Below are 10557 nucleotides of genomic sequence, written 5' to 3'. Positions count from 1 at the left end.
GATTCTTCCCCAGAGGGAGATGATCTGGGAAAAGGGTTTGCTCAATGTCTTTCTTGCCCCCACCCTCCTAGGGAACGGTGCCAAATTTGGCTCCTGTTGACTTTGCACTTTTTTATCATCTAAGTGCCGGTTTGTTAAAGTAAAGACTGAAACATTCTTTTTTGTTTTAAGTTTTTAAGAATGGGCATGTTCCAGCTGGAGCTAGAAAAACATCTGGCTAGCTTCTGGTTTTATGGTTTTAACAGGTATCTGCCATTTCTCCCTTCTCTCCAATGGATTTGGAGAAGGGATTTTTCTATCAAACAACAGAGTTACCTGCAACTGCTGTTGTTTTAGATATTACCTTTTAAAATGTCATATCTAAATATCTTGGAGGTTTTTCAACAGAGGCTGGATGGCCATCTGACAGCAATGAAGATCCTGTGAATTTAGGGGGAGGGGTTTGTGAGTTTCCTGCATTCTGCAGGGGGTTGGACTAGATGACCCTGGAGGCCCCTTCCAACTGTAGGATTCTATGATTCTATGTGTATGCTGCTTCTCCATCAATAAAAATGAAATCACAACAATTAAGGATTAAAGAAGTGCAAGATGGCAGAAACCCTGACAGGAAGACACTAGGGATGTGCAAAAAAAAAAAATTCGGAAATGCACGGATTCGGAAGTACACGGGGAAAAGAAATTCGGATTCCCCCTGTGCTTCTGAATGCCGTATTCGGAATAGCCGCATATACGGTAATGCGCGGCTATTTCCGAATATACGGCCCTATTATACCCTATGGGCCATTGAAATCAATGGCAAATAGGGTATATTTGAAGCCGCCTGGAGGGGGGGGGGGGTTGAGGGAGAGCCTCCAAATTTGCAGGGGACCTGCAGGGGACTCTCCCCTCCAAACCCCCCAAGTCCCAAAAAGATTGGGCCAGGGGGTCCCATTCCAGGGGCACCCAAAGAGGGTGCCCCTATTCCATCATTATACCCTATGGGCCATTGAAATCAATGGCAAATAGGGTATAATTGAAGCCACCTGGAGGGGAGGGGGTTTGAGGGAGAGCCCCCAAATTTGCAGGGGACCTGCAGGGGACTCTCCCCTACAACCCCCCCCCCAAGTCCCAAAAAGATTGGGCCAGGGGGTCCCTGTCTTTGGGCTCCCCAAAAGGCCCATTGCCAACAATGATGGGGAAAGCCCAATTAGCCACTTCCTCCACTACAATTGTCGTGGGAAAAGTGGCTCTGGGGAGCAGGAGGTTTTGAGGAGAGCCCCCCAAACTGCTGTGCAGCTTCAGGGGACTGTCCCACACAAAACCCACAAGGCCAAAAAAAAATTGGACCAGGGGGTCCAATTCCTGGGGCACCCAAAGCCAAACCTAACTCACACCAGAGAATCTCTATAGGCCCCAAATGCACTACATCCCTCTATCTAATCTATGAACCCTGCAGGCCTGGCAGGCACCAATAAAAACCCAGTTGCCAACGTCGTGGCAGTACAAAACACAATCTGCTCAAGGTCTGCTCTGCAGACCTGGCTGCAGCAAACCCAGATGCCAGCTCTCCAGCCCTGCCCCAAACAACACGGGGAGAGCTGGCAAACCACAAAAAAGCCTTGACCACGAGGTGGAGAAGGTGGGCCACGCAAGGAAGGCGTTTTAGGCCCGCACGCTGGGCGGCCGCCTTGATGTTTGAGCCACCATCAGTCACCACGAAGCCCCTGGCGACGTCCCCCCCGCTGCCTACCCAGGCCTCTACGTGCTGTGAGAGGATGGCTCTGAGAGTGTCCGCCGTGTGCGGCGCGTCGACTGCTTCGGCGTGCAGCAAGGCACAGCGATAGCCGGCCCGGCGGCCCTGACCCTGCCTGTCACTACTGCCACCCCCAACCACCTCACTGGGTTGCCACCAATGCGCAGTCAGGGAGAGATACCCCTCGAACGCATGTTTGGAGGTCCAGATATCTGAGGTGAAATGAACAGTCCCCCCGGCAGCACGGGATAAATGCTCCTTCACCACAGATCTGGTCGCCCTGAAAAGAGCTGGCACAATGGTCCTGCTAAGGGTGGTTCTAGCAGGAATTTTGTACCAGGGCGCCAGGTACTCCAGCAACCCCCGCACCCCAGGATTCTCGACAACTGAAAATGGAAGCCCATGGGCGACCGACCTGGCAAGGTGCCAGGCGATCACCCTCCTGCCGTGCCTGATTCCCCCTCTTGGCACAGAGGTGCCCCTACCAAACATCTCAGGCAGAGATGCCTGGCGTCCCTTTTCTCCCACGGAACGCTCCTGGAGAGCGGGGGTAGTCGCGATGGGACGGACCCCCTGGCTGGGTGGTGTTGTCCGCTGGGACAACACAGCAGCAGCCTGCTTCTCCCCCTTAAGAAGCACCCCTGGGTGGTGCTTCCGCAGGTGATTCCGCATCCCCCCCGGAGTCAGGTGGGCAAGGTCCCGCCCACGACTGATCCGGGCCCTACACAGCTTGCACTGCGCATAACGTGGATCCTCCATAAGTTGGAAATGCTTCCATACTTCGGAGGTGAACGGATGCCCAAACTGACTGGCAGGTTGGGTGTCCGGAGCCACCTCCTTTGAGGTGCTCGGGGGAGACACATCGTGCCTCGGGGTGGCAGGAGGGGCTGGCCGCCGGGGGGAAGTGGGCGGAGATGGAGGCACCTCGTCTGTCTCCATCTCTTCCCCCTCCACCCCATGCGGCCTCCCCTCCTGGCCATCCCCTGAAGGTCTGCTGGTGCCCGAAGGAACCGAAGAAGGGGGCTGGTCCTCCTCAACCAGCTTCTCCTCCAGCTCCTGCACGACACTCTGCACCCTCCTTGGGGTGATTGTTTTGGACAGAAAACTGTCCCCAAAGCTCATCTCCAAGGAGGGCTGCTCTTGCTGCCCCTCCTCCGGCTGCTGAGGCCGAGCGACATCAGCTGGAGGAGAGACTGCCCGAGCAGCAGACCCCTGCGCAGTGCCAGCACCTGATGGCACCTTTGCTCGGGGCGCCCCAGCAGCAGCCTCGATGAAGGGCCCAAGGCGGGCCTTCTTCTTCATCACACTCCGGCCAGAGGTCGGAGTGCTGGAAAGCGGCTGTGGAGTGGCCTCACGCACAGGTGGGGGGGGGAGACCTGGGTCCTCCCCCTCCCCTCCACCCCTCTAGTCTTCTCCTTGGCCTTGCCCCCAGGGCCCCTCTTCTGCTGCCTGTCACTCATGTCACCCTTGGCCAGTCTCACAGAACCTGAACTGAGAGTGGGGTTTTTTACAAACCTAACTCACTGCACTGTACCCTGAACCAACAGGTGCCCTGACTTCTTTTTAAAAACCCTCCCACCAAAGCTTGTTTATTTGTTTTTTGGTCCCTAACCTGTCCTTCTTTGGGTTGGGGTAGTAGTAGTAGTCTGGTAAAGTTTAGGAGACTAGGTGATCCTGCCTCTACCTGGCTGCAGTTTTTAAAAGGCTACCTCGAGATGAAGGCAATCCTTGTTATATCCTCCTAGTTAAACTTCTCCTAACTAGATCCTGGTACACCTGATTTCCTTGCAAACTAGAAATCAGGTGTCCCCTATAACGTGAGAGAAGCTGTGGTTTACCCTGTGGAAATCTAAGGATGCACCAGCTTTCAGTGGCTGAAAGCCAGATGCACCACTGCTGCAACCCTAGTCTCTTTAAAAGGGAGCCTGATGTGGCCTAGTAGTCACGCTGCCTTTTATGAGAAACCTAGAAACTTTTTAAAGCACCCCTATCTGGCCTACTTGAATTGTGAAAGGAGATAAAGCCCTAAACTGGATTAATTTTTTTTTTAATTTCAAAAAAACACAATCCCTAAAAACACCCTTATTAGTGGGGCAGCCTATTTAGTGGCCCTAGCCAAACCGAGAGCACACTCAGATTCCAAAAATCACTCTATAACAACAAGAAAGTGACCCAGCCCACACACACCCTCGCCAACCCCCACACCAACCAGAGGTAATTTTAAAAAACCAAAACAAATCCAGAGAATCACAAGAGGCCAAGCAAACCAACTCAAGATTTTAAAAAGTGGCCTTTCACCAATAATAAAACTCAGGCCAAATCAGTCAACAACAACACCCCCACCCCTAAAACCAGAACCAGAAAAGAGGGACAAAACAATGAAAATTAGGCCAAACAGCACCCCCCCCCCAATAACCTGAAGATAAAAGTAACACAGCAGCAACACAACACAGCAGCAGCAAATCAAACAATGAAACAGTAAAAAACTCAACTTTTAATAATACAGGAACTCCCCCCCCAAAAAAACCCCTTCACCCTAACCCCAAGAAATCCAAGACACCCAAAGTAGGAGAAGTAAAAGGACACTGCACTTTAAAAAGTCCTCTCACTAAATTAAGATATGGGCAAATTAGCAAAACCACCCTATCCCAGGCCCCCCCCAGCTGCAGAACCTAACCTCAACCCCAAATAGGCTACCCTACCCACCCAGCACTCACCCACCCAAATCTGAACAAGTAAAGGGACTCTAGTCCTTTTACCAACAAAAACTAAAACAAGAACCCCAAAACTGTCTTACCTTGTCTTCTCTGAGTCCAGGGAGGTTGGTAAGGCAGTGAGAGAGCATCAGGCAGGAGCTTAAGCCAAGGAAGGGCCAGCCACCACCAGCAGCACAATCTCTCTCACACCAACCCACACCACATACACCAACACAGCAATGAGGACTGGAGTCCAGCAGGAAGACTCCTTAAAAAGGTTCTCTGGCCCTACAGAGAGCAATTTCAGAAAATAGCACTGCTCTCTCAGATTGGCCAGAGAACATTGCTTACTTGGATACCCAAGTAAGCAAAAGATAAAAATAACAATGTAGCTGATGGCTGGGCCATCAGCTACACAGCACACAACAACAGCCCTGCAAAGCATGCATTTGCATTGCATTTTGCAAATGCATGCTTTGGATTGGCTGCTGGGGCTCCTCTTCCCCCTCCCCCCCCTCCTGTTCCCAGGGAGGCTATAGGAGAGGCGGGAAGCTAAGCAAGCAGCTCCATTGAGGCTGCAAAAGCCACTTCCCGCCTTTTCTATTGAAGCACAGTACAAGCTGCCTTTTGACAGCCGTACCGTATTCTTCCGAATAGAGGTTCGGAAGAATACGGCGGCCGCGTTCGGGAGCCGCATAATGGGCGGCAATGGCTTTCGGCTGCAGGCAATGCCGAATACAGCCGAATCAGCGTTGATTCGGCTGTATTTTCGGCTCGGCCGAGCCGAATGCACTACCCTAGAAGACACCTAAAAGCTCAGTGCTGGCTAAAAAACAGAAGCAGCAAAGACAGGCCATACAAATAAATAAAAATCAACTTGGGAAAGTTCAAGATGTGCTAAAAGATGACAAAGAAGGCAAGTATCTCTTGGGAAGAAGAAGATGATGATATTGGATTTATACGCTGCCCTACACTCTGAATCTCAGAGTGGCTCACAATCTTTTACCTCCCCCCGCACCCCCCCCCCCGACGTAGGTGGGGCTGAGAGAGCTCTCCCAGAAGTTGCCCTTTCAAAGACAATTCTGCAAGAGCTGTGGCTGACCCAAGGCAATTCCAGCAGCTGCAAGTGGAGGAGTGGGGAATCAAACCCGGTTCTTCCAGGTAAGAGTCCATGCACTTAACCACTACACCATACTGGCTCTCACACCCACAGAAGAGGTTTTAGGCACAGGGTAGGATGATTTTCCTATAATAATTTCAAACTGCCAGGTTAGTGTGAGGAAATGTAACCTTTCTACTGCTGCAGTATCAAGAGTATTTGGGGTCATAAAAGTCACCATTTAGCACTTTGGACTGTGCCCAGAAACAGTGGAATTTGAGCACTGGAGAAATGTGCTTATTAAGGCATCCCAATTAACCACCTGGCTGCTGCACTTTGGACCAGCTGAAGTTTCTAAAGATTTCTCAAAGGCAGGTCCATGGACAAGGTGTAACACTGATCTTTCCTAAGGACTGTAGCAAAACATTCTAACTCCTTGACCTTTCAAGGCAAACTGGACTATAAGGGTCTTTCTGTCCAAAAGAAAATAGTGAAATTTGAAGACGGTGTGCATGAAATGTGCCCAAACATCAGCTTCTCTTACCCAGCTGTTGAGCGATTCTAGCGTAAGTGACATCAATTCGCCTGATGGTCTTCAGCAGGTCTTTCCTCCTGAATTTGATCTCCACTGTTCCTTCAGCTTCTAAGATGCCTCCTCTGGAAATTAAACCCATTTTGCGAGAAAACTATGGAGCCAGAGCAAACGGACACTTCCCAAGGGCTGGAACCGCTTTTTTTGCTCTGTTAACTGCTAGACATTTTAGTGGGAGACTGTGCAAAGCAAGAAGCAATTTCTGGCTCGATCCCATAGATGAAATCCCTTTGCTTTCCCCAGACCACCCTCCAAGGACTAAACGCTCCAGTCAGTCCAGTGCTGGAAGCTGTGACATCTGTCTTTAGAACGTCAAACACACACCCTTCCAAATGTGCCAGAAGCCAGCCTCTCATTTAGAAAGACACACTGCAATACTCCCAGCTTTCTCAGTATATCCCAGAGCCATGCGTTAAGCAGGTCCAAGGGCTTTCTCCAAAAGAAAAACACAATCCAGCGTGTCCCAGGACGGTGTATGGGATCCCTCAGCCGTATCACCACTGCTTTAGATTCTCTATCGCAAATAAAAATTGTGGATTTAGGGGCTGTGGGGGACCAGTGTTCTCTCTCAGCTGAGTTAGTGTGAGCTTGCTCACAATTTTCTAAGCCTCTGGCTCACACATTTTTGTCTTAGCTCAGGAAAAATAGACCCAGAGCAAACTCATTTGCGCAGTAGCTCACAACTTTCAGCCCAGTAGCTCTCAAAGCAGAATTTTTGCTTGTAAGACTCTGCAGCTTAGAAGGAACTTTGTTGGGGATCGATTTTCAAATTGGGAGGATCCATGCAACTTTACCTAAAAGGACCCCATCTTGAGCTTGCCAGTCACATGACTGCAAAATGACCACACAAGGCCAGAGTAAGAGAGGTGCAGGCCAGGCCGGAGAGTGCGTACCTGCTCTCCTTGTCCGCATATAGTTCCACGTAGAGCGGATTGATCGTTGGGTCGATCACCACCCAGGACCCACCCCTCAACTCAGCATGTGGTGGGATGTATACGAGAGCCGGCTGCTTGAACTGCCGGAGACTGTCCACAATGTAAGCGCCAAACTTCAGGACTTGATCGTACATGTCTGCAAAGACAGGCGACGCGTTAACACCATTTCTGCTCCTGCTGAAGCACTGAAGTTTCTACAGGATGCGGAATGGGGGTTGTTACCTTTCATTCCCCCAGAGAATCCCCTCCAGTTGGCAAAAATCAGCAGGGGGAGGCATTCTCGGTCAAAGTCTCTTATAGCCTGAGCAGTTTTATAGGCCGAATCTGGAAACCAGACCTGCCCGGCCTGCGGGATTATCTAGAAAAGAAAAACGGACATGCATTGCATGAACACAGATGAATATCTGAGCTGCATTTTCAGTATGTAAAGGAGATGGGGGGAGACGGTGTCCTGAAGCTTCTTTCCTCAGTAGTTGCCTCTTTTACATTGGCTTTCTGGATTTCACAGCCCCAGCTGGTTCAATCTTCGTGTTTGGCTATTTAGCAAGAACGTTCAAGAATGTAGATGGAAAGATCACGATGGATAATTATGTTAGTCCAGGGGTGGCCAAACTTGCTTAACGCAGGAGCCACATAGAATAAACATCTAATGTTTGAGAACCGAGAGGGAGGGAGGGAGGGAGGGAGGGAGGGAGGGAGGGAGGGAGGAAGGAAGGAAGGAAGGAAGGAAGGAAGGAAGGAAGGAAGGAAGGAAGGAAGGAAGGAAGGAAGGAAGGAAGGAAGGAAGGAAGGAAGGAAGGAAGGAAGGAAGGAAGGAAGGAAGGAAGGAAGGAAGGAAGGAAGGAAGGAAGGAAGGAAGGAAGGAAGGAAGGAAAACGTATACCGTTTATTTTTGACCAGTCATTAGAACAGTCTAATGTTCACATTATCTGTTTGGCTTGTATTCCTATATGTGTATCAATTCCCCTTTGTCCTATAAAGGTTTTAGAACCTCTGGTGCTTTGCTCTTTCCTTTCCTTTTTTCAGGGCAAAAGCAAGACAGGCAGTGTGGGGGGGAAATATAATCTGCACGCTGCAACATAGATCATTCTCGGCTTTATGCACAAAGTCATGCTCTTCACCTTTGCTTCCGATTCTGGATTTGCTGGATCCGCCGGCACCGTCAACTCTACAGTCCGGGTCTCCACAGCGATCACTCCCACAGGGATCCCTCCCAGCCTGCAAGGAGTTACGGGGGTTGGGGAGGGAGAGAGTTAGTTTCTAAAGCAGAGTTACTTTGCCACACCCTGAGTGCAAAAGAAAAATAGATCAGATTCTTTCCTCCTCAGGAAAGTTCCTCCATTAGCATGTCACAGCCTGGGAAGCTCCTACAAGATAATGACTCAGCCCTACTCCACCTGCCTGAGAAGGTATAAATTACCTGCCTACCATCTTCTTCTCACTTTGACACACAAAGAATCTAGCCTTCTGTGCTATACCTCTGAGGATGCCAGTCACAGCTGCTGGTGAAACGTTGGGTTCTACAATGCCAAGACCACAGCCATACAGCCCGGAAAATCTACAACTAAATCAGATTCTCCTTCCACGAAGGCAAAACAACTTGCATTAATTGGAGCAGATGGGACAGAAGCTGGGATCTTATACTCCACAGGCTACTTACAAGTCTTGCCTAATTTAAATAGTCCTGAGGAAAGTAGCCCTCCTGGATCCCCTCCCCCCACCGCCAGCAAACCTACAAATCTACATATATTATGCAAGCCCAACTTGGGGGCTGTGTGTGTGAACTAGACCATACATTTAACTAATTAATTAATAATTACCCTGTCTTTCTCCCCAGTGGGGGCCCAAGAGGGCTGACATCCTTCTCCTCACCTCCATTTTATCCTCACAACAACCCTGTGAGGTAGGTTAGGCTATGAGGCCCAAGGTCCCCCAGAGAGCTTCCCACGCCACAGGCAGAAATTGGAACCCAGGTTTCTCAGATACTAATCCGCCACTTTTAACCGCTACCCCACATCTAGCTTTCAGTCTGGCCACTGGGAGTCTCCTAACATTTCTCCAGGCACTGCCAGGTAGTTTCAGACATAAAGACCACAGAAAAAACCAAACCAAACCCAGAAGCCAAGATTTTCAGGATGCTGAATTCTGTGCCAGGTGGCGAAAGATATACATAGAGAGGGGGGGGGGGGGGGCAGAGTCAAATCCGAACAACAGTCCTAGCCGGGGCTTTTTTGTAGCAGGAACTCATTTGAATATTAGGCCACACCCCCTTGTGCAGCCAATCCTCCAAGAGTTTACAGAAGGCCCTGAACTAAGAGCCCTGTATGCACTTGGAGGATTGAGGGGTGGAGCCTAATACGCAAAGGAGATACTGCTACAAAAAAAAGCCCCAGTCCTGGTTCATATTATAAACGGACACCCCTCAATTAGAGAACCGGGCTTTACCCTCAAAAGAGCATAGGAGGGTCTTTCATCACCCCCACCCCCCGCCCGCTTCCTTTCTCGACCAGAAATGGGTGTTCTGCCAATACCTGGCTCTGCCAACCACCACCGTCTGTGCCCAGGGCTGCATGATCTCAGCAAAAGTGCCATGGTCAAAGAAACCACTTTGCCAGGATCCTTTCACAGCTGTGTGACAAAAGAAACGAAAACAGAATGCTTCACTGTGACTTCTGTGATATGCAAACAAACAAACACAAAAGTGACCCAAAAGGAGTGGGGGGCAGGGGAACGGCTGCAGAAGCTGCCCCTAAAGGCATTTGAGGGACCGCCCTCATATTTGAGGGTATCTGTTGTCTGAATTCTGCACTTGTGGACCCTACAGAAATTGCCTTCCAATACTGATTTGTGTTGATTCAGCCCACTGGGTGGGGGGAGGACTTAAAACACAGGCTTTGAAATCACAAAAATGAACATGATGACTTGAGTTTCATTAATTTGCTTTCCTGGTGGTCTTTTTGCCACTGGATTTTCCAACAAGCACAGCCCCGTGGCGCAGAGTGGTAAAGCAGCAGTACTGCAGTACTGTGATCTGAACTCTCTGCTCACGACCTGAGTTCGATCCCAGCGAAAGCTGGTTCAGGTAGTCGGCCCAAGGTTGACTCAGCCTTCCATCCTTCCGAGGTGGGTAAAATGAATCCCCAGCTTGCTGCGGGGAAAGCGTAGATGACTGGGGAAGGCAATGGCAAACCACCCCGTCAAAAGTCTGCCGTGAAAACGTTGTGAAAGCAACGTCACCCCAGAGTCGGAAACGACTGGTGCTTGCACAGGGGACCTTTCCTTTCCTTTCAAACAAGTCTCTACAAACAGGGGGTCTAGAAACACAATTAAAACAAATGAGACCAAGAGGCTCACAGGTTACACAAAGCACACTACCCAGGTGGCCCATGGACTTTGTATTGTTCAGCCTCGCTTCTTTGCTTTATTCCAAAAACATGCCTTTAAAATTTTAAAAGAATCTTATTTCTTCATGATATTTTTGGCTGTCCACCCTGCAAATGAGT

At 49.9% G+C, this 10557-nt stretch overlaps 1 protein-coding gene across 1 annotated transcript in view; it reads right to left on the bottom strand.

The window, feature by feature from the left end:
* The window catches only part of ACACB (acetyl-CoA carboxylase beta), a 117583-nt gene that overhangs the window by 14936 nt on the left and 92090 nt on the right, over window positions 1-10557 (bottom strand). Inside the window, exons 47-51 of the mRNA XM_060250399.1 lie at window positions 9586-9682; window positions 8176-8272; window positions 7277-7412; window positions 7013-7190; window positions 6072-6184 (exon numbers count right to left, since the gene is read on the bottom strand). Of these exons, the coding sequence (XP_060106382.1) occupies window positions 6072-6184; window positions 7013-7190; window positions 7277-7412; window positions 8176-8272; window positions 9586-9682 (621 nt within the window). The remainder of the gene's footprint in view (window positions 1-6071; window positions 6185-7012; window positions 7191-7276; window positions 7413-8175; window positions 8273-9585; window positions 9683-10557) is intronic.

This window comes from Heteronotia binoei, chromosome 11, assembly GCF_032191835.1.
Source record: "Heteronotia binoei isolate CCM8104 ecotype False Entrance Well chromosome 11, APGP_CSIRO_Hbin_v1, whole genome shotgun sequence".
Classification (NCBI taxonomy): Eukaryota; Metazoa; Chordata; class Lepidosauria; order Squamata; family Gekkonidae; genus Heteronotia; species Heteronotia binoei.
Note: the sequence above shows the minus strand (reverse complement) of the source record. Positions and strands in the feature narration are given on the sequence as shown.